The sequence below is a fragment of the Phlebotomus papatasi genome, chromosome 1 (genome assembly GCF_024763615.1).
Source record: "Phlebotomus papatasi isolate M1 chromosome 1, Ppap_2.1, whole genome shotgun sequence".
NCBI lineage: Eukaryota > Metazoa > Arthropoda > Insecta > Diptera > Psychodidae > Phlebotomus > Phlebotomus papatasi.
The window spans coordinates 27,766,015-27,789,895 of record NC_077222.1 but is presented as its reverse complement, the minus strand read 5'-3'; the positions used below and the strand labels follow the sequence as shown (position 1 = coordinate 27,789,895).

The 23,881-nt window shown below is 33.9% G+C and overlaps 2 protein-coding genes across 4 annotated transcripts; one reads left to right on the top strand and one right to left on the bottom strand.

Annotated features, from left to right (window-relative positions):
- Window positions 1–166: 166 nt before the first annotated feature.
- On the bottom strand, window positions 167–1,820 carry LOC129799568 (caspase Dronc). The gene is made up of 2 exons (XM_055843588.1): window positions 773–1,820; window positions 167–701 (listed from the first exon to the last, which is right to left on the bottom strand). The coding sequence occupies exons 1-2, from the start codon at window positions 1,657–1,659 to the stop codon at window positions 314–316; spliced, it is 1,275 nt and encodes a 424-aa protein (XP_055699563.1). The 5' UTR covers window positions 1,660–1,820; the 3' UTR covers window positions 167–313.
- A 3,613-nt stretch (window positions 1,821–5,433) lies between these two features.
- Window positions 5,434–21,604, top strand: LOC129799554 (exocyst complex component 6). 3 transcript variants are annotated; one of them, XM_055843568.1, is made up of 5 exons: window positions 5,434–5,803; window positions 5,881–6,605; window positions 12,079–12,882; window positions 15,707–16,472; window positions 20,979–21,604. In XM_055843568.1, exons 2-4 carry the CDS (start codon window positions 5,886–5,888, stop codon window positions 16,460–16,462), a joined length of 2,280 nt encoding a protein of 759 aa, XP_055699543.1. In that variant the 5' UTR covers window positions 5,434–5,803; window positions 5,881–5,885; the 3' UTR covers window positions 16,463–16,472; window positions 20,979–21,604. The 3 variants fall into 3 exon arrangements, with proteins under 3 accessions (XP_055699543.1, XP_055699545.1, XP_055699544.1); XM_055843570.1 differs by having other exon boundaries at window positions 20,950–21,604; XM_055843569.1 differs by lacking the exon at window positions 20,979–21,604 and adding an exon at window positions 16,551–16,908.
- Window positions 21,605–23,881: the final 2,277 nt, after the last annotated feature.

Sequence of the window (23,881 nt, the reverse complement as noted above, 5' to 3'; positions counted from 1 at the left end):
TTTTTTGGGGATTTCTTAGGAAAACCTCATTATTTCACCCGCAAGGGGCGGTTTTACGGATTTCATGTATTAAACAAAGTTGTAGGGCAACTCTTCACTTCTAAGTTAACTGGAGGAAATATTTATAAAATGATTTAACAGCTGAGATCAAAAAGAAGAAACACAATAAAGTTTGTATTGTATATTTAGTTTATAACTTGCAGATATAAATCATATTAAAATAATTTTCTAAAAAAATAAGACGATTCACAATTTTGATAAAATTTTGTTCGATGTGACTGGAAATTGAGCAAAAAGAATATAACTGGGAATGTCATGGATTATCCTCGAAGTAGCCGGGATTGAGATAGAGCACCTTGTTGAAGCCCAAATTCTCCATTGAGGCTGTCTGGACGGTTCTCGTTTCGGTTTTTTCCCATTGTTCACGCATTTTCGTGTCTACCATCTTCATCATGGTCTCGACGTCTGTATCATGGGCATTTTCTGCCCAAACCTGGCACAGAGCTTGGATGTACCAGGATCCATCGTCGGTATTTCGATGACTTTCGAAGCCTTTCACTGTGGCGTAGCAGATTAGAATGTCACTTTTTGTTGTAATTTTTGTCGTCACCACGGACGATTGTCCAGCTTCCCCGGGAATACTGAGGGCAGTGTCATGTTGAATGTTCTGGACGTAGACTCCCTGATCGGGGTGACTTCCTCTGGAAGTGGAAGAAGGGGATTTAGGAAGAGGGATTTATGGTGATTTTTCTTGGGATTTCTTGGAACTTACCTGCAAAATGGCAGGATGAAGATCTTTGGCTTCATCATGAGGGAAAAGCAGTTGCTGTTGTAGAATTTTTCCAGAATCGAATCCAGTGAGATAATTTCTCCATTACCAAATTCTACGTACGTATGGTGATTCTTAATGTTGCCATGCGTCATAATGCCAAAGACGAAGCATTCAGTTTTGTCCAGACTGTCCAGCATTTGGAAGTTTTCGAGGTGATTGAACATCTGTTCAGGTTCAATGTCTTCGAAATAGTAAATGGTAAAGCCCAATTCTGTGAATAAGTAGATAAGATTGTCCCTGTCATTGTTGGCTCCTTTCCGGTTGAACTCTTTCTTCCGGAAGTTGATGATGTTGATGAGGAAAAGAACTCCGCGATTCCTCGAAGACATCTTGTATACCTTCAATTTGGGATTTACATGGATTTTTGTGGATTTCTTCACAGTGAGATTCAGATGATTGACCAGTTTTCCAGAATATGGCTTGAGTTCAGCCACTTCCAAAGGTTCCTTTTTGGCCACAGACAAGCACATCCCATCCTTCATATCTGGCTCATCCAATTGAGCATAGTTCTCCCTCGATTGACTCACACTGGTCATCTGTCCAAGATTCCTGGCAATGGCTTTATTGAGAATGATATAGGCTTGAGGATAGTTCTCAGAACAAATCTCCAGGAGTTTATCATAGGCTTTGGGACCCCTCTTTGGGATCTTTCTCCATAAAGCCATTTTACGGTCAGTCTCATTGCCAAATTCCTCCTCCAGATTCTCCCTCATTGTCTGCGACAGGAGATTCTTCTTCAGGCAGCATTCAATGAACTTTTCATAATCAGTGGCTTTCATGAGGGAATCGATGTTTTTGAGGATTTTCTCCCGGTGAACACTCTCCATTTTATGGATTCTTGTATAATTACACTAAATGCATCAATTCTGGCACAAATAAGGTCACTTTTCGGCTGAATTTTAACTAAAAATCAGTCAAAATTGTTTGCAAATTTTAACTTTGTTTATTTTGATGACTCATGGAAGAGCCCACTAAAAAATTGATCTACAGAAAATTTTAACATTAAAAATTTGAATTGGTCCGTGGACTTAACGTTCATTGTCCCATGATTCTCTTTAATTAAAAAAAAATAATACTCAACACTTTTACATAGAAATTTACGAAATTTATATAAAAATTCTAAGCAGTGCCAATTATCTTTCATAAATAGAACCCTTTTCTCTAATTTTCAAAATTGTTAAAAATATTATAAGCTTAGAATATAATAGGGTGATACAATAATTCCTTTTCGATGGTATCGACTGTCGATTCTGAAAAGTTAATATGATTAACTGCACTTTTTGTGATTAATATATAAATATTTATCACCAGCGACATTATTTCAAAAATGGAAAAAATGGCAAATAATGCTTAAAAATGCATAATTCATTAAATCTAATAGATTCAAAATTATTGATACTATCGATTCGATATCCAAAGGTTATCATTATACCCACGATAGCAATGATAGCTACTGAAGCTTAATTTTAACCCTCGAACAGTGTTTTCTTTTTCCAAAAAAATAATTAAATAATTTAGTCTAGGATAATTAAAATCCACTGAACTCAAAAATACCGTCCATTCTTCATTATCTTTTTCCGTTTGGGCGCCAGGTTTGAAAAGGTAAAGACCGCCTGGAGGCGATCATATCGGTTTAAGGCATAAAAAGACTGAAATATTTTAATTGAAAAATAGTGAACAAATAGTAAAATAAATGAATTTTAAACGTTTTTTATTGATGAATGTTGTATGATTATCTAAGAAATGATAATTTTCAGGAAAAAAAAACATTTATAATTATTATAATTAGACGTTAATGAAGCTCAAGGTGTTTCAATGGGACTGACTTTAAACTAATAGGTCGCAGTCTATGTATGAAAACGTCATCTTCTTGTATAATTTGAAGGTCCTTTGAAATACATTGCTCATCTTCTGGTTTTATTTCACGATCTGGGGCATTAAAGGACGAATTAGGGAATTCATCATCACTGTTGAAGTCTGCTTCTTTATCAATTTCGCTTAATTCGCAGAAATCGACTATTTTACTCATTCTGGACAGTCTTCGTGTAATCTCAATTGTTTTCCATGATTAATATATTGCAAAATAATAATATATTTTACTAGAACAAAATAAAAACAATTAAATAAAAAGTTCGGTAATTTTTGAAAATTTTACACCTAAACCGATAAGACCGCCCACAGGCGGTCTTCCTTTTTTTCTTCTAAAACTCATACTTTGAGTTTTTTCACACTTATGAATTGAAATATACAAACTAAAATAACATATCTTTCAGGAAATACGATTCTTACTACAGTTAGATTATTTTAAAACAATCTTTTTTGGACTTGAAAACGCAAAATGTCGCGAACAACATTTTGTTGTTTTTTTTCTCTGACCTGTCACACAAAACTGAAGATGGTAAGCAAACGAAAGGTCAAAATGAGTTCAGCTTCAGAAAATAAGTTAGTAAGACTGCAACTGAGGACACTGTAGATATTTCAACTTCAAATAAGTAATGTTATCGCAGTAAATGTGTTTTATAGAATGACCGCCTTGAGGCGGTCTTACCTGTTAGAGACGGTTAATGTAAATTTTTGACAAGTAGAGGGTTTGAAAAAATAAATAATCATTTTTGATGAGCAAATAGAAAAAAATACAGGGAGTTCCGCTTTGAGTGAAAACGCATTGAGAGAATTCTAAATACATTGCCTTAATATTGGGAGCTAATTTATAAAATTATTTTTTAAATGTTAAATTTGAAATGTATTTCGTATGAACCGTTGAAATTTTGTTCTGAATTTCTCTATTCTATTCCAATGCCAATTCTCTTCGCTAACGCTTCATCTCTGTTCAATGAACATTCTCGTGAAAATAAAACAAAGGTGTTAATTTTTTTTGCTAGATAAGAAGCCAAATAATTTTTTTTATTTTAATTTTTCTCAAGATAATACAAATCATAGATTCTTTGTTCTAATCTTTGTCACGCCAGCAATCCACGCTCAATATTATTATCAAAGTTTTGCAGCATTGCAAAATTTTCTAATAACGCTCATAGAGTTTTCTTCTTGTAATTTTAAAATATCAATTTTGGTCAAAATTGTTTCATTCGAGTTCAAAATATTCCTGACATCAACATCCGTGAGATCCAAATCCATTACAGTCACATACCTGCGTATGTTTTGAGTGTGATCCTCCATTATTTCGCCATGCACTTCATCAAAGCTTGGAAGAATTTTCCCCATACACGAGCGAGCGAAATTTTGGTTACTTGATTCCAAGTGTGGTTACCTCATGATCAAGAAGAGCGAGAAATTTCGAATTGCCTGCACAATTGCTCTTGGGTTTTTTTTCATTGCGTGATAATTCTATCAATTTCAATTTTTCTGTAAATGACAGGAAATTCTTTTCTCTTTCTCTTGCATTTGCATACACCACGATGCTTCCGCAACGTATTCCGCGAATGCACTGAAGTGAATTCGCGGATTTTTTCGGTCCCAAAAATGTCTTTCAAAGCGGAACGCTCTGTAAGGTAAATGTCCAAATTAAAAACCATTTTCAGATGCTTTAACTTTGACAGAAGATTCAATACATTAAGTTTATATTTTTTATGAAGAGAATTACATAAATTTGCGCCTTGACTCTTCTAGAATGTTACTGTTTAGTGAAAATTCTTTGGATATAATTTGAAAACTTCTTAAATACAAGAAAAATACGCGAGCGTAAAATGCTTCTATTGGAAACATATTAATCCAAATGGAGACAAGGGAAAGTTTCTAATTGGAGACAAACAGTGTAAGTGAAACCGCGACGAAAGGCTTTCAAAACCTTGTTGAGTTGCTCCTGAGTGCAGGATTTGTTCTTATTTCTGGTGTTTTCTCCTTCCCCATCTAAAACAATAAGAAAATCTTCCAAAAAAAAATCATATTTCCAGGGTTTCCTATTGAAGCATTTGCAGACACTCAGAAAACCCCTTTTTGTTCACGAAATAGGTAATTATTTTATTTGAAAACTTCACGTATCGTTAACAATAAAGATTAGCACTTAATTTAACTAAAATTAGCCAGAAGTATGACATAAATGTTAAACAAAAAGAATAAACAACAGTCAACTCATTGTGCTTTTCTTTGGAAAACATGGTCGATCGATGAAAAATTCGATGGTGAAAAGGTACATTTTTATTTTTTCTGAGAAATTAACAAATTAAAATTTGTGAATATGAATGGATTTTCGCTTTATTTGGAGCAAAATTAAATAAATAATGAAACTATGGTATTGAAAATATATAAATATGATAAATTAGTACTATATTTATCGTGAAAACAGTGACGCCTCCATTTGCAATAGCGAAAAATTTCCATTTGGAACAGGTTTTGAATTAGCTTAATTTACCCTAATAAAAGTACCCAATGTTCTTAAATTAATGATCAGGCTTTCAACATCTCCACAAATTGGTGTTTCTTTACTGATGGCCGAGGATCGTACAGCCTTTTAGTTCTCTGGCTATCCGTATCTCTATTTGGTTCTGCTGCTTGACAGAACCTTTATTTTTACCTTGAAAGTTTGATAATGATAATATTCTCCAAATATCGCTATTTTATTTTATTTACAGATCCTCTCAGATCATCCTTGTTGCCATCATTATAAATCATGATCTTTAATCTTTGTCTCTGCTATTTTTTTTACCCTTTCCTGGAGTTTTTACTTAGTTTTTCATGAGAGACACATTAAGTTTATATGTGAACCAGAAAATTATGCAAAAGGTGATATAAAATAATCCACAAAGTTCGTGTTAGTATAAAATACGATTTATTCAATAAAGTAACGGATTAAAAGTGGACAATTCAATGGACAATTCAGTGGACGATGTCGCATCATTTTATTTAATGGGTAAACAACTTATCGACATGATCGACATGGAGTGACATTTCGGCAGGGGCGGAAAACCTGCTGCATTTTCGTTGTGGGTTCACCTTGCTAAACAACGATAAAAGGTAAATAAATCAAGTTTTCTTCAATTTTTTGTCAATAAAATTCAGTAAAATTGTTTCTCTACTTTTCAAACTCGTAGGCACGATGGCCAATGTCTCGATACAGGACATTGAATCTGTGGATGACTATTGGGGTCCTACATTCCGCTCAATCCTCGAGGGCACGGATCAGGCTTCTCTGTGCGAGCAAATTGATGCCCGGATCCGAAATCATGACAAGGACATTGAAAGAATTTGCAATATCTACTACCAGGGCTTCATAGAGTCTATCAGGGAGCTGTTGCAAGTACGGACTCAGACCAAGAACCTCAATAATGAAGTGCTGAGTCTCAATGAGTCACTGGGAGAAGTTTCATCAGGACTCCTGACCCGTGGGAAGGAACTTGTCCGGGCACGACAAGTTGAGGGCAACATTGCCAATGCCATTCAGAGTCTAACCAATTGCCTTCCGGTGCTGGAGTGTTTTTCGAAATTGCTGCGTCAAGTCAATGAGAAACGATACTATCCGGCTCTGAAGACTCTCGAGCAGCTGGAAAATGAGCATCTGCCCAAAGTGGCTAATTATCGCTTCACAGCTCAGATGAAGAGTGCTGTGCCGAAGTTGAAGGAGAAGATAAAGCAATCTTCCGAGGAGGATTTCAGGGAGTTTTTGGAGAATATTCGGAAGTTTTCGCCGAAGATTGGGGAAGTGGCTATGAATCACACAAGGCAGATGCAGCGACGGAATCTGAAGTCGATCATTGAGGAGTATCAGAGCATGGAGAAGAATGGAAGTGCAGTGGATGAGGAGGATCTCAGTGCCCAGGTGAGTTTAATTTTAAAATAAATTGTTTTTTTTTTGTGATAAAAATTTGATGATAGGCTATCGAGGCTAATGATAATTCATTCAATTTTAAAACCAAGTGATAAGACCAGATAAACTTGTGGTAGCTGAGATTCTTTACAGACGATCTTAGAGTGCTTGAAACTTGCAACTCATTTTTATTAATAATTTTCGATTTCCTCGTATTTTTTTGCGATATTTTTCGAAAGCGACGAAATGTTTTGAACTTCTTTGAAGTAAAAGAGAGTGATTTTATTTTTAACGCTTAGGGTAAGTGTGCCAAATTTCGGCATAGTTGCATGCCAAAATCTCAAGTTTGAAATGTAATATCTTTAATAGAAATTGATTTTTTTCATTCCTTCTACTTTAGGAGTGTTACTTAGAACCTTGTAGACAGTTTATCGCCTTTATTTATTTTAAAATCGTTCTTAATACATTTTAAAATGAATAAAAATGTAGACATAGCTTTGGTGCCCTATTTCAGCCACCTTCATTCTCATAGTGTCTTGCCCTTCAGGAATTCTTCCAATATATTTTTCACGTCATCTCGTTTGTCGAAGCTACATTTTTGTTATTCTTTTGCATTGTATAATCTCTAGAGTATGTAAAAACTAAAAAATCATGGAAATTTGAGGAACAAAAAAGGTGGCCGGAATTGCAAGCTGGCCGGAATTTGGCACACTTACCCTAATTCCTTTAACTTCCTACTTCAATAACCATTAATCGTCTACCTTAATAGCTTTAACCATTAGGTATTTAGGGTTTATTAGGTATTTAGGGTTTTTACACTAATTTTTTATTTTATAGTCAAGTGTGCTAATCTGGGCACTTCGCTATCTGGATCATTTATGACTAATCCACTTAAAATAATATTTTTATTTTTATTTCCGTAATATTAGTCACTACAGTAACATAATATAACTATTCAAGTTTGAGAAAAAGCAAAAATAATATTTTTATCCATTAAATAAGTGAGTGTAATCGACTCATTTCAATCTTGTGCCAGCTGGGTTCTTCACTAAAAATTTTCTAGCAGTAATATTTTCGCTAATGACAGCTGATTGATTGAAAACATTTATTGTTTTTTCCTTGTGAAAAAAGTATTTTAAATCCAAAGGTTTAATTAAAAGTGAATTAGCGAAAAGGCGACCCAGTTAGTGCATACTGACTTATTTCAGTATTATCATTATTTTATAAATTTTCTTTAATATTTTTGATAATTTTTTTATATTATGTTTCTGAATGAAACAGTGAATAATTCTATGGATTTAGAAGAAGTAAAAAACAATTTCATCAGTCCAAAAACAAGAGTTTAAGTAGCACTCTTCGGAAAATGATCCAGTTACCCCACCTTACTATATAGCTTATTTTTTGAGTAATAAAAAACTATATCAACTACTTTTTAATAATAAGAAATTAGTCCTCGTAATGAATTTTTAAATTAATTTGCATAAAATTCCAGTTTCTTCTGTAATTAGGCTTGTAGCCTCTATTTATAGCAGAAGTATTACAGAGTATTGTGTATACAGTGTATAATACTAAATGTGTGAAGTCTCTGCTGTTCTTGTGGACAGTTGATATAAAAATTTTAGGACGCTCGGAGTCACTAATTAATTTAGTTTTCAAATATTTGATGGTAAAATATTTGTTAATTAAAATTTTGACTCAAAAATTTCGTGATCAAGCTTTTTGGTAATAAAAATTTCGGCTCAAATATTTTTAAAACAAAATCTTAACTCAGAAATTTGATAATAAAAATTTGGGATTCAAAAATGTGGTGATCAAATATTTGGTAATTATAGTTTTCATTCAAATATTTAGTAATTAAAATTTTGATTCAAATATTTAGTAATTAAAAATTTTGCTCAAAAAATGGTTGTAAAATATTTGATAATCAAAATTTTGACTGAAAAATTTTATGATCAAAAAGGTGAATGGTCAAATCCGGTCCCGGAATCGCCACGAACAGGACCTATATCAATGGATAGACATTGATATAGGTAACAACTTTTGTTCTGGGACCAATATTCTAAACTACGGAGGAAAAATTCTAGAGCATAAAAACTATTTCTTAGAAGGAAGAATGGTCAAAAGTATATATGGGCATCGATTCATCTTTAGAGATGAGAGTAGGCGCATTTTGCAGATACTGGTATAAGATTAAAAAAAATCTTGGGACCCAGGACAATAACTGCTGGGAGTCTTTGTAAAAAAGCCGCTATCCTGCCGATAAATCACTATTATGACAACGAATTACGCAAGAACTGCTAAAGCGATCTTGATGAAATTCGATAAAGGGTCAGTGTATTACACTCAACTCTTCGTTATCCAGCACTTCGATATCCGGGTGACAGCTGCCAAACACTGGCGGTTGATATATTCAAAATTATTTTCACTAAACATGAAGTTTGTCCAGAGTGAATTAAAGTATTATTAACATTGTATCGAAGTTTTTAATACATAATTGTGATAAAAAATGAAACATGAGCACACCATGAAGAAAATTCTCTTTTTCTTTGTCAGACAGAAAATAAATTCACACTGCACAAAATAGAAAAACCGTTGATCATTCAAAAAACCTAAATGTCATTTTGTCCCCCAGTCAGCCGGATATCGAAGAGTCTACTGTACTTAAACTCTTTATCTATGCATACCACCCCCTCCCCTCACCCTCCATTCTAATAGCCCCCATACAAAATGAGAGCATTTTACTTTATAACTCCTTTCTGAGAAGAGGTATTTTCAACAATTCTCACGAAGAATTTTTTGATCGAGCTTGATTGAATGAAAAAATTGAATAAGTAATAATGTTAACAATCATTTTCCAGATTTTTTATATGTCATTTTTCGGCTCGTTAAGATCTGCTGGTACGTGAAAGATAGAAATATATCCTCATATAATCTAATTGACATTAGTGGTAATTTTTTTGATATTGTAATCAAGGTTTTGGAGTTGCTTCTCGATTTATTGTCTACAGAAATTGTACTAATATCCAATTCAGTGAAATTATAACAATTTGTGCGAAGGAACTCTTTCTATATTGGGACTACCAGACAAATGGGTGTTGAGGTGGTATGCTAGTTAAAGGATCTTCCTTAAGCTTTGTTCCCATGTCGAATTTCAGCTTTTTACCTCATTTCAGAAAGGAATTATAAGGTAAAATGCTCTCATTTTGTATAGAGGCTAGCACAAGGGATGATGGAAGAAGGTTCGGTATGTATGGTTAAAAAGTTTTCATTAAGCCTTGTTCGCATGCCGTATTTCAGCATTGTACCTCTTCTCAGAAAGAAGTCGTAAGATAAAATGGTCTCATTTTGTGTGGGGGCTACAAGAATGGAGGGTCGGAGAAGGGGGTGGTATGCATGAATAAAAATTTTAAGTAATACACTGACCCTATACCGAATTTCATTAAAATAGCTTTAGTCGTTCTTGAGTAATTCGTTGTCAAAACAGCGATTTATCGGAAGCATAAAGGCTTTTTTACAAGGACTCCCAGCGTTTATCGTCCTGGGTTCCGGCAATTTTTTAATCTTATATCAGTACCTACAAAATGCGCCTACTCTCGTCTGTGGCGATTCCGGGACCAGCGCCCATATAGTTTTGACCATTCTCCTTTGGTAATCAAAATTTTGACTCAAAAATTTCGTTATCAAGCTTTTGGTAATAAAAATTTTGGCTCAAATATTTGTTAAATCAATATTTTGGGATTCAAAAATTTGATGTCAAATTATTTGGTAATTAACATTTTGACTCAAAAAGGACAATGGGCAAAACAATCCAACCTTTCGCCACGAATGAGACCAATAGTATTCCATTGAGACCTATACCATTGGCAAATGTAACAACTTTTGTTCCGGAACCAATCGTAAAAGTATGTTGGAAAGGCATTAGAGCATAATCAAAATTTTAGGACATAAAAGATTGGTCAACAATTTAACCTTTTATTTAATCATTTAAGGACGATTGGGTCACCGGTGACCTAAAAATGAAATTTTTCCTATGGCCATCTAACGTTATGTTTTGTCCTAAAAAGTTAGAAAAAAAGTGATTTTTACTAACCCTCAATTTTTGACCTTCTCGTCCTTAAAGGGTTAAGGACGAATGGGACACCGGTGTCCCAAAAATAAAAACTATTTTTTATGATTATTTAGAGGACAAAACAACTTTCTATAATCAAAAAATTGTTTTTGATATTGGGAAACCGGTGTTTCACTCGTTCTTAAAGGGTTAGTCATCAAAAGTTTGGGACTTCAGAATTTGATCATCAAAATTTTGATACTACATAGGGGGTCTCGGTAGCTCAATAGGCAAAGTGTTGGCTTTGTGACGCAGAGGCCCTCGGTTCGATCCTTGATCGAAACGCGTCCGGTGAATAATGGAAAACAATTTTTCACCGTCCTTGAAAGCTACAAACTGAACGCAAAAATATCAAGAAGGAAGTATGATAAAAGATAAGGGAGCAAAAAAGGATTTGTGATGGAGCAAAAAGAAAAATGATAAGGAGAGATGAGAGGAACAAACATATGGGAAAAAAAAGAAAAACAGATGGAACTCGTATGTAAATAAGAGTGAGCGAAATGGCTATATGGACCTGATTGAGTCTGACAGCCAAAACATAAAAAGAAGAGAGAGAGAGATACTACATAGAAAATGTGTTCATCAAAATTCTGGGAATCAAACATTTTAATAACATATTTTCCTTGCGAAAATGCACTTGAATCAATCACAATAATGTTTTTTAATAGTAAACGTTGAAAAGACTGTAGAAAGCGTATTTCACATCAGATTGGAGAAATGCTTGATAAGTTTGAATTTTGAAACCATTTTCAAAGGATAACAAATTTACAATGATTATGATGTGATTATTAATTTTTGTTGCAATTCAATCTTTGGCCAAAATTTATTTAATCTATTAATGGGTTCAAAGTGATAATAAATCGGTAAACATTTTAAAATTCATCTTACAATTGAATTTTCACGCTTTCCGATGTGGGATACAAAGAATCTCAGCTACCATAAGTCTACCGTGATTTCCTGGTTAAAGTCACATTTGTAAAAGAATAAGTGTTTCTTGTGTTGTTCCTTTTGTTTTAATTCTGGTACAGGATTACTGGATTTTCTGTTTTTATTAGAAAGTTTTACATTTCTTTGGAAAGTTTTTCATGAAAAAAAAATTGAGATAATAAATGAGAAGGGGAATGCACGTCTGTTTTGCTTTGAAGTCCAATATCTAAGCAATGAATTTAATTTCAATTTCAAACAAGAGACAAAAAAGCAGAAGTGGATTCTTTGAGTTCAAAAGTGAAAATCATTTTCTTCTGCAGTACAAAGTTTAGTATAATATCTTTTTTTTGCTGCAGAAGTATTTTGAATTAAATATTAAGTAGAGAATATTGAATTTCGGGGTTTTTAGAGTTTGTTCTTGTTTGGGTTTTTTTTGGGTGGGATTTGTAGGATTTGATAGATTTCTCTCCGGTCTATCGATGCCTCCACATTTATACTGTGCTCAATGATAAGGAGTACTTTGAGAATGACTGGAGGAAGCAACGCAGAGATCAAGCTAAATTGGTGCTACAGGCGCCACAGACCATGCACGATAATCTCGATGCGTACAAGACGTACATTCATTCCATTGTTGGATTTTTCATTGTGGAGGATCATGTAATGAATACAGGGGGAGAAATTGTCACAAGGTCATATCTGGATGATCTCTGGTCTGCATCCCTGACTCGAGCTGTCAATGTGCTCAGCATGAGTTCATCCTCATGCACAGATCCCAATATTTTGTTGCGCATTAAGAATCTCATTATGCTCAGCATTACCACGCTCAAGACTTATGGGTACACGTGCACTCAGCTCTGGGATTTGCTCCTGGAAATGCGTGATCACTACAATGAAGTCCTCCTGCAGCGATGGGTCAATGAATTTCGCGAGATTTTGGCTCGTGGAGACTTTTTGCCGTTGGAAGTTGAAGACCAAGAAGAATACGATGCAATACTTGAGAGATTCCCCTTCCATTCGGAACAACTCGAAAGTCAGGAGTTTCCCAAAAAGTTCCCATTTTCCCAAATGGTGCCTGAAGTCTATCATCAAGCCAAGGAGTTCATGTATGCCTGTATGAAGTTCTCAGAAGAACTCTCGCTGTCGCCGAATGAAGTGGCTGCCATGGTGAGGAAGGCAGCCAATCTTCTGCTGACACGAAGTTTTAGTGGATGCCTCTCGGCTGTTTTCCACAGTCCCAGTTTGGCTCTTATGCAGGTAAGTGAATTCCTTGCATACACTTTTTTTTGAATGGAAAAGGAGGAGGAGGAGGAGAAGGAGAAATAGACAGAGAGAGTTCACAAAAGTTTTCAGAATATTTGTGGGATTTTTTGGAGCTTCAAATAGTTTTGTTTTCTAAACTGAAGCCAATTGAGGGCGTTTTGCAAAACATGCGCATACCATTATGAAGTTATACAAGTTCAACTTGCAAATATAATCATCCAAAAGGCAAACTTTAAAGAGGATGATAAGGAATTTGACATTAAAAAAAACATTCAGAAAAGCTCATTCATTTCTATTATTATTTAGATTTTGAATAGTGTTTTACAGATTTACGAAACTTGACGAAACTTTTACGAAACTTGAAAAAAAATAAGTTTCTGTAAGTATTAACAGGTTTTCGTAACATTTGAAGGATTTGGAATGATGAAATTAAAGGGTTTCTAATTTTACTTTCAATAAAAGTTTCTTGTGTTTTTTTCCAAAATATGATTTTCAGACTTCAGGCAACTAATACGGGATTCAAAGCTAATCGAATATTGACAGATAATTGTTTTTTCAAGATAAAATTTCAACATTTTAATTTTTTATTAAAAGCTTTGAAAAACTTACTTTGCAACGTTTGTCAATAACATTTGTCTGCTTTGATTTCGTTCAGAGATATTATGGCAGGATCCTGAATAAGAGGCCAAAAATTAGAAATTGGGAATCTTCGTTTTTTCCATTTTGTTTTTTACACTTGTCTTTCCCAGTTTTGTCTTTGGAATCTTTGTCTTTGGTAATTTTTGTTTTTTTGGAAACTTTGTCTTTGGAAATATTGTCTTTCATACATTTTGCACAATTATCGGAAATTTTGTCAGTGACACATTTTGCATAAGTATATTTTATAACTTTCCAAAAATTTCCCTTTGTCCCAAAGGACGAAACTAGAACCATTCCCAAGTCACAGAAAATTTCCTCTTGTCCTGAAGGACGAAACTAAAAATTTCCCAAAAAAACAGAAAATTTCCCCTTGCCCTGAAGGACGAAACTAAAAATTTCCCAAAACACAGAAATTTTCCTTTTGCCCTAAAGGATGAAATTAAAAATTTCTCAATACATAAAAAAATTTCCCCTTGTCCTGAAGGACGAAACTAAAAATTGAAGAAAAAACCAATAGCCGTACTCACTATGGCGCTGTTATCTTGTAATATCGTTATTTCGTTATCTCGTTATGTTCTCGTAATGTATTTTAGCCGTACTCACTATGGCGTTGTTATCTCGTAATCTCCGTAATCTGTTATCTTGTTATAATTTTTCATTTATAAAATACATTACGAGAACATAACGAGATAACGAGATAACGATATTACAAGATAACAGCGCCATAGTGAGTACGGCATTTATAAATGAAAAATTATAACAAGATAACAGATTACGGAGATTACGAGATAACAACGCCATAGTGAGTACGGCTAATGTTATTTCATTATTTTATTTAATAAAATATACTTGTTTAAAATATATGAAAGACAAGATTTCCAAAGACAAATTGGGAAAAGCCAAAGTGTAAAAAACAAAATGGAAAAAATGAAGATTCCGCAAACCAAAAATCAGTGCTTTTTTTTAAAATTGTTCTTAGAATACAATGGTTAAAATCTTTAAAGCCAAAATAGCCGGACCGAAATCCGGAATAGCCAAATTTTTAAATGGACGAACATTCCAAAAAGCCAAAATCCCGAAAGGACCAAAATCTTGAATTCTCAAGTGTCATAGTTACTTCCGCGGTTGCACATCCTCACTTCCTGGAGGAATTTTTTTTGTGTTTTGGGAAATTAATTCACAATCCTCTATTATTTCGTCTCCACCGGGTTTGATTTTGGCTTTCAGGATTTTAGCTTTCGTGATGTCGAATTTTTGGGTTTTGGTTTTCGGTATTTTGGTCCATTCGATATTTCGGTTCTTCTATCCGGATTTCGACCCATTCGAGATTTTGGTTGTTCACGATTTTGACCCTTTCGGGATTTTTTACTGCTCAAACTCAAGGAGAGAGCAGTTTATATAATTTTTTTTTTCAACTTGTGAGACGGCAAGAGGCCAAACGGTAAGAGATATTGATTTCTGGTCTTCGTCGAGCCCCTCATAATTCAACATTATCTATTAGGACAGTCTTTTCTTTTTCCCCACAGGATATTACAGGAAGCTCCGGTTTGAAAGAAATTCTCGAGACCAAAAAAAGCCCGTAAAGTTATTTCAGTGACACAAAAAAATTGCATACCCCCAGGAGATTTCTTTCGAATCAGTTACAGAAACGCCGTCATGTATGCAAATATTTTTGGTGCCAATTTTTCGGCCTATTTTCAGCGCCAACGGTTTATAAGAAAAGCATTTCAAATTTACCGTGTGAAAAATACTTGCATACATTTAGGGACAATTCAAAAATGATTTTATAAATAGGTTCCCAATAGTAGGCAATTTATATCAAATTCTTTCAATCCGTTTTCACTTAAGCCGGAACTCCCTGTATACAGTTATCATTCAATTTTTGTCAGTTGAATATTATGACCTTGAAGCAGTCCTTCTAATGATTTTTTCAAGGTCAAATGTTAAATGGATCTTGTGGGAGTATTCTTCAACCGATTGGGATGAGTTTTGATTAGTTTGAAAGGCCTTTGAATCCCATAAGGGTCTGGAGTGATTTCATAAGCAAATTCAGTCAAATTCCTTCATTTCCTTCAACTTGTAGCACTTTTGTATGATATACGCTTCAATTTTAGTTTAGGGCAATTTATGTTGATTTCAGGGAGTTTAAAGGGATTTTTTTTTTAAATTTGTCCGGTAGGTAATACAAATAATAATAGATACGCAGTATTTGGAGAAGGCTGGACCATTCCTGGATGATTTTGTGTGCAAGATGACTGGCACAAAGCAAAATATCAGTCAAGCACCATCGGCGATGTTTCATGTGGCTCGAGCTGAGGCTGAGATGCAGGTATCTGAGAAGCTCTGCTCGAAGCTCGATGAGTTCTTTGAGGAATTGGAGGGATATGATTGGTTGCTAGCTGAGCCAATTGGGCACGGATCACCCTTTATCACTGACATGATTGCCTTCCTGCAGAGCACTTTTCAGAGTTTCTGCACTCTGTTGCCCAATGTGGCACAGGGAGCCTGCAAAAAAGCATGTGAGCATATTGCCAATGCTATTAGGAATTTACTGCTAAGCGGAGATGTTAAGCAAATATCCACGGGAGCACTGCAACAGATCAGTTTGGATCTGATGCAGTGCGAAGTATTTGCGGGCAGTGATCCGGTGCCGGGATTGAAGGAGGGTGAACTAATTAAGTATTTTGCGGAATTGCGGCAATTGCTGGATCTGCTGCTGAGTGAGGAGTGGAGTGCATATTTGCATGACTATGGAAAGGATGAGAAGCGGTATTCACTGGTGCAGCCAACGACGATAATTATTATTTTGGAGAAGATTCGAGAGGCTGACAAGAAGACGATGTTCAGTGTACTGAAGAAGTCAGAGCGTGACAAGAAGAAACTCCTTGAGACTGTCCTCAAGCAACTCAAACAGTTGGCAGAAAAGCAGAATTAATGAAATTCATGTGAGTAAATTTCATTATTTTAAGTTCCATTTTAGGATTTCCTGGGATGGATTTCTTCTTGTACTTTTTTTTTTTTAGTTGTTCCTCCTCAAAAATACTCGTATAAGAAAAAAAAGTAATAGGGAAGAGCTTTTAATTAAGGGAAACTCTTTTGGGGGAAAACATAGGAGAAAACTGTCTATTTCAGCAGAAAATGTAAGAGAGAGAGACTATTTTCCGGGAATAATGCAATTCCGGGAGGGCTAGTAGGGCACTTTTTTTTTGTTATTTTTTCACTTCAGCCAAAAAGCCTGGGAAATCTTCAAGGAGATTAATGATAAAGTGTTTATATTGGCTTATTGCCAAAAAATAACAGATTAGAGTTTATTTTTCCACTTATTTCTTTTCTACTTTTCTGCACACGAAATAAAAGGAAAGAAAGCAGACAAAAAAAAAATAATTTTGCCCGTCTGGCAACCAAAAAATAAGCACACAATAGACCAAAAACTGGCTTGGATTGGGATAGTTTGAGGGCATATAGGGGAAAGAGAGTGAATGAAGGCAACGAATTTTCCACAAGATTTTTATTAAGTGATAACAATGGGCGGGGAATTGCAGGATAGAAGGCGCGCAGCAAAAAAAATCGAATGATATGTTCTGATGAGTTTATGGCAGCTAAGATTCTTCACAGGCATTCTTGGAAAGAATCTCATCTACAATAGACTCTCGCTCAATCGGCTCTTTTTTAATCGGGCGAAAAATTTTGTTGACAATTTTCACGTTTAATTATGAAGCTAATTCTCTCAAATTCGCTGTAGTTCTTCCTATTTTATCGTGATTCTTTATAATTGAGCGCTTTTTGTGGAATTTACAAAGGCTTTGACGCTCAATTCTATCGCTAAACCGGTTGACATTTTGCCCCAAATGCCCAATTGAGAGAGAGTCTACTGTAATCTGAAAATAAAAGTTTCGTCAAGTTAACAAGAAACTTTCGACAAAAGGATGTTTTTCCGTACAAAATGTGAGAAAATGTTTTGTCAAATTGACGGCCAATTTGATTTTGTAAAAAGTTTGTCAAAAGGATGTTTTTTTCCATAAAAAAGGTAAGAAAAGTTTTGTCAAATTGGTAAGCAACCTCCTTTTGACAACATTTTAACAGTCGCCTAATAAAACTTTTTTTGTCGGAGTACTTTTTGGCTTTTGACTGGTCAACTGCCCTATAACGCATATCGATCGATATTCTATAAGAACTTCGATCGATTTGTCTATTATCGTTAATGACAAAACCCTTAATATTTTTTGTATATATCGACTAGAAAGATTTTACATTTTTCATAGCAAAAGTACGCGGAAATTCCATTGGAAATTTGGCGTTCAATTCCGCTCATTCCAATGAATTTGCTGCTAAATGTCCAAAAAGGCTTCCATACGGAATCCTGCACAGGAAATTCCATTGAAATTGTAGATTTCCATGGAAATCATGAATAATATCCAATGGAAATCCAGCGTTAGGGCAGAATCACATTGACAATAAAATGTTCGCCGTAGCCTCACCGTGTTACATTAGATTACGCATTTTTATTGCAATTCTTACGTAAATTTTCCATTACCGTATTACCTTATCTCATACTCGGTGGCACTAGGTGAAAATAACATAAGAAAATTGAAGAAATAAAACGAAAATTCGATAAACGGTGAGCAAAAAAACTACGATTAAATTCTTTTACAGTTTTTTTTTGCTCACCGTTTATTGAATTTTCGTTTTAATTCTTCAATTTTCTTATATTATTTCCACCTAGTGCCACCGAGTATGAGATAAGGTAATACGGTAATCGAGAATTTGCGTAAGAATTGCAATGATAATGCGTAAATTAACGAAATACGGCGAACATTTTACTGTCAATGTGATTCTGCCCTTAATTTCCAAAGACATCCATGGAAATTTTCTATGGAAAACCAAATGTGAAATGTCCGTAGATTCCATTGGAAGAAATTCATGGTAAAGGCAGCTCAACGAAATGTCTATCAATTAAAAAACACGTCAGAGATTTTCACAAAAAATCAGAGTATAGATTTTCTTAAAAAAACAAAAGTTTTTGAAAGAAAGAGGTGAAACAGATACTTCGAAGACCCCAAGTCGTTATCTGCAACTGTTCGCTCTCTAGCTCTGATGACTGTCAGATTGACATATGTCCCATAAAAAAAGTCTCTAACAGTGTTTTGAAATATTTAGGGTAAATGTCCTAATTCAAAACCATTTCCAGACCCTTTAACTTTGACAAAGATTCAACACATTAAGTTCATATTTTTTCTGAAGAGAATTACATAAATTTGCTCCTTGACTCTTCTAGAATGTTACTGTTTAGTGAAAATTCTTTAGATATAATTTAAAAACTTCTTAAATACAAGAAAAATACGCAAGCGTAAAATGCTTATATTGGAAACAAATTAATCCAAATGGAGACAAGGGACAGTTTCTAATTGGAGACAAACAGTGTAAGTGAAACCACGACGAAAAGCTTCCAAAACCTTGTTGAGTTGCTCTTGAGTGCAGGATTTATTTTTATTCCTTGTTTTTTTTCCTTTCCCATCTAAAACAATAAGAAAATCTCTCCAAAAAAAAATCATATTTCCGGGGTTTCCTATTGAAGCATTTGCAGACACTTCAGAAAAACCCTTTTTGTTCACGAAATAGGTAATTATTTCATTTGAAAACTTCACGTATACCGTTAACAATAAAGATTGGCACTTAATTGAACTAAAATTAGCCAGAAATATGACATAAATGTTAAATAAAACGAATAAATATGGTCGAAAATATGGTCGATCGATGAAAAATTCGATGGTGAAAAGGTACACTTTTAATATTTCTGAGAAATTAACAAATTAAAATTGGTGAATATGAATGGATTTTCGCTTTATTTGGAGCAAAATTAACTAAATAATGGAACTGTGGTATAGAAAATATATAAATATAATAATTTAGTATTGTATTTATCATGAAAAAATGACGTTTCCATTTGGAGTAGCGAAAAATTTCCATTTGGAGCAGGTTTTGTATTAGCTTAATTTACGTTAAACCATAGCTAAAGGTCGCGGTAAATATACTGGATTTTCTGCAGGCGACGTTTTCTGTGAAATCCTCGTTATTTTCCCAGGATTCGTGCGGAATATTAGCGGAATAATCGACACTTGTACCCTCTAAAAACGCAGATAAATCCTGTTTATTTCCACTGAATTCTCCGCGGAATTTTCCGTGCAAGACACTTAAAGGTTTCATGGATTAAAATTAAGGAATTTCGTGACTTTTCCGATGGATTTATATAGCACTTTCCTCAAAAATTACATAGACTTTTCATGGAATATCCGGAAGATCGGGAAAATCCTTACAAAAGCATCTACAGAATAACAATTTGAATTCTTGCAACTTGGAGAGTGTTCAAAACTTTCAGACAAATATTCAGTTTATTCTGGTTCTGAGTTGAAAGTACAGTAGACTCTCTCAAATTGGGGTATTTGGGACCGAAATTTCACCTGAATTACAGAGAAATCATGGCGTGAAACTGTTTATTCATCTACTTATTCAAAATTTGCGTACTCACATTTTTTTTGTAAATTCTACAAAAAGCCCTCAATAATGAGAAATCCTAAAAAAATTCAAATTAAACTTCTGCTTGAATGTAAAGGTAGCCCGATCCTAGCGAGCACAGTTAGCTAAAAAAAACAAGGTTTTCAGCATATTTTTGTTGAATCAATCAGCAAAAATATTCTGACCGGTTAGCAGTTCTCGGATAAAAAGTGCTAACCAAATATATGTAAACGGCACTGCATTGCAAGCGTCGTTTTTCAAGGAAATCTACGCGAAATTATACAGAAAACTCCGCGGAGTGTCGAACGGAATGTTGGAGATTTTTTTTCCATAAAATTTCACGCAGAAAAACTGCGGATAAATTTTACAGATTTTACTGCTCGAATCCATCTAGGCATGCTCAAGAGGTGCCTAGATAGCTTTTGGCTATGTAGTCTCCTATCAAGTCAAGGGTTGTCGCGATTTCATTTCGTTAACCAACTTAACGAATTCAGAGACTAGATAGAGGTGCGGCAATATTGCAAAATTTATCTCGACTACACTCACACGCACTCACCAGCAGTGTACATGTACAGCTATGTAGTCAGACTAGATATATGTAGTCTGACTAGATACGTTCGCAGAATTTGCCCCCAGGTTCTTTATTTTTTAATGACCATTTTTTATATTTTACCGATCAAATTTCATTTTTTACTGATCAATTTTGATTTTTCACTGACCAAATTTGACTTTTTACCGTTTTTTTTTTTTAAGTTTTTTACTGACCAAATTTTATTTTTTACTGACCAAAAAGTCGCAGCCATTCAAAATTGAGAAACAATTAAACTACATTAGATTTTTCCTTGAACTACAGTAGTTGTGATTGTAAAGAATTAGAGCAGAAAAAAATATTTTACTAAAGTGTAACAGAAGAGTATTTTATTTCCATGCGCCTACAGCCGTCGCATAGTCGATTAAATCAGCACAAGATTCATCTCTTGCGGTTCGATAAGCTGTCTCTCTACCCTTTCTTCACTGGTCGTCCTTGCAAAGTCCTGCATGCCTAGCGAGAGATTGCTCTGACTGAGATAGTGGTTGTTTCATGACCAAAAAAAAATAAGGAAAGAGGGAACAAGAGGAGCGTAATAATCAAAGTTCTTCTATTAAATTATTATTTGAGTAAAAGTATAATGGAGTTAGTCATAAAACAAAATAAGAATAAAAAAAGGATATTCATCAATATTCGTGGTAATTTTTTTTGTGTGTGTTCTCGTCAGGATGCAAAATGACTATATATATAGATTTTTTTTACGACCAACTATGAAAAGTTCAAATTCAACGCATTGTATGAAGGAAAATAGAGAGTCTTGTGGTAAAATTAAAATATAGCTCTGGCTCTCTTATTAATTTTGGATTATTACCCCCTAGTTTATTGTTTTATGTACTATGAGAATAATTTAATATTTTATTAACATACTAAAGTTTTCTGTTGCGGTCATAACCCAGGTTAAATCTGGCTATATCTTAAAATATTTGTATTATTATTTGTATAACTATTGTTGAATAAATGAAACCAATACGTAAATGGTAACAGTAGTTTCGATTGACAAAGTTTACTACTAAAATGAAGAAGTCAGAAAACTTTTCAATGTTGTTTGGCGATTTTTTTCCTAGTTTGAGTATCATAGAAAACCAATAATGGAAAGAATAATACAGCTAAAGGATCAGCTTTGCCGTAGAATGTCTTTTAAAATTACAAACCGTATTGAAAAGCAAAATTGGAGTTCTTTTTTGCTTAAAATATTATTAGATTGGTTTTTGGAATTTTTTTTTCGGAGTTCTGTGAAAGTGTATAAAAAGTGATTTAGTGAGTGGAAGTTTAGAATTTTTATAGAACACGCAATTACGTTTTTTTTAATATGTGAAATAATTATTATTACTTTGATTTTTTGGTAGATTTGTGAAATATTAAAAAATCAAATATTAGTTTGCGCAGTGAAGTACCTAGGGCGGTCATTTTATGAGGTTTGAATGCCTTTATTAAGTTCATAAAAAATATTCTGGCATTAGAGGTGTTCGAAGTTCGAAGTTGAATCAGTGATCTATTTATAAACCGAGTGTTTGCGTTTTTTCTACCACACTTTACTACGTTACTCCGAATCTCAAAATCGATAGGAAATCTCTTCTGCATGAGATTTAATACTTCAAACGCCAAAAGAGACTTCGATATTATTAACAGCACGGACATTGCACAGTAAGTAATTTTTTTTTAAATTAAATTCTCAATAAATATTTAAAAGAGAAGCTTTTGAAAATCCACTTTTGGGGAGACAGGGATAGATTAGACATTGGAGTGATATAATTTAATTTATAAATAATATTGAGCTAATTAATTCAGAGTAATTGATTCCTTTCCTATTCTTTGAAATATTTATCAGTCTGATTCAAATGTTTTTTTCACAATTTATATTTAAAGAAAAAGGTTGATTTGTTGGCTAATTCTGCTCTGATTTCTCCTATCAGAAATAAAATATTATTGGATATTGTAAAACCCTAACAATGGTTGAATACTTTCATTCATGAATAACTTTAACATGGGCACTATAAGGTTCAAAACTAGTGCGAAGTTTATCGAATATCGGTCGGAAGTCTTTAAAGGATATTTACACATTTGCCACTAAAGAGCTGATAGTGAATTATGGTCGAATATTGAATTACATCAGGTGATAAATGTTCCATTAACACGATATCTTTCAGTTTTTTCCATGAATTCTTATCATTTTTCATAAAAACGGATGGCAAAGTGTCCCAGACTTTGTGAAGTACTCGAACTCGCGATTTAGATGCGCTACCTTAAAAGTACTTTCACATCATTTAGGGTTTACCGGTTCATCACTGATTTGTACCAATTTATAAATCCCTCAAAATATCGGCCAACATAGCTTAGGAGTAACATAATTGAATTTCGGATAAAAATTAGTTATCGATTATGAACCAGTTCGCAACCGATTGGAATTGGTTCAGTCTTGACAAAAATTCAAAGACCTTTCCAACGAGCCTAAACATGACCAGATTCGCTTAATAAATGTGCTCTCTAGAGTCTTTTTAACATTTCACCTTGAAAAACCGCAATTAATAATGATTGAACGGTTTTTTTTCGAATATGGACGGTGATAGACGGACAAACAGCCTGATATTATTCCTCAGAAATCATCTGAGACGTGATGATATGTTCTGGGAGGTGGAAGATGCAAATTTTGGGGGATTGTATAATATTGCTCTCTGCGGAGTTTGAGTTATGAAATATCAAAATACATTTAAATATTTTATAGACTATCTCCTAAGCTATTTGTTTAAGATTTTGAATATCTAATTTTTTTTTAAATTAATTTTTCTCTAATAGTCTTTATAGCTTCTGTTGTGAGATATTTTTGTCAAAATTGCGCATTTTATACATTGCATTGGGAAAAATTTTCATCAAAAATTTGCTCTTAAATGTGCACTTAATGTGCAAGCAATTAACCTCAAAATGTGTAATTCTGACGATTTTTTTTCTCCATTTTAGAGTCATATAGGCCTCTTGTATATATGCAAGTGATTTACTATAAAATGATTAATTTGATCAAAATTTCTGTCAGCGTGTAGAGAGAGTTATGGCCTCTATACACTAGAGAAAATTATGTCCATTTTAAAACAAATTCCCAAACAAATTAAAGCAACAAATAAAAAATATTTATATTAAATATATAATTGCCTACTCAATATGGACATAAATTTCTATAGTATGTAGAGGCCATAAGAAAAACTGTTAAAATGGACATAAATATATCTAATGTGTAGATGGCATTATTCAGGCGATTTT

Coding starts and splice junctions, on each gene's coding strand:
- LOC129799568 (XM_055843588.1), bottom strand. CDS start 1,659: ATGGAGAGTGTTCACCGGGAGAAAATCCTCAAAAACATCGATTCCCTC. Junction 702..772: donor TTCATCCTGCCATTTTGCAG/GTAAGTTCCAAG, acceptor TTCCACTTCCAG/AGGAAGTCACCCCGATCAGG.
- LOC129799554 (XM_055843568.1), top strand. CDS start 5,886: ATGGCCAATGTCTCGATACAGGACATTGAATCTGTGGATGACTATTGG. Junction 6,606..12,078: donor AGGAGGATCTCAGTGCCCAG/GTGAGTTTAATT, acceptor TGGGATTTGTAG/GATTTGATAGATTTCTCTCC. Junction 12,883..15,706: donor CCAGTTTGGCTCTTATGCAG/GTAAGTGAATTC, acceptor TTTGTCCGGTAG/GTAATACAAATAATAATAGA.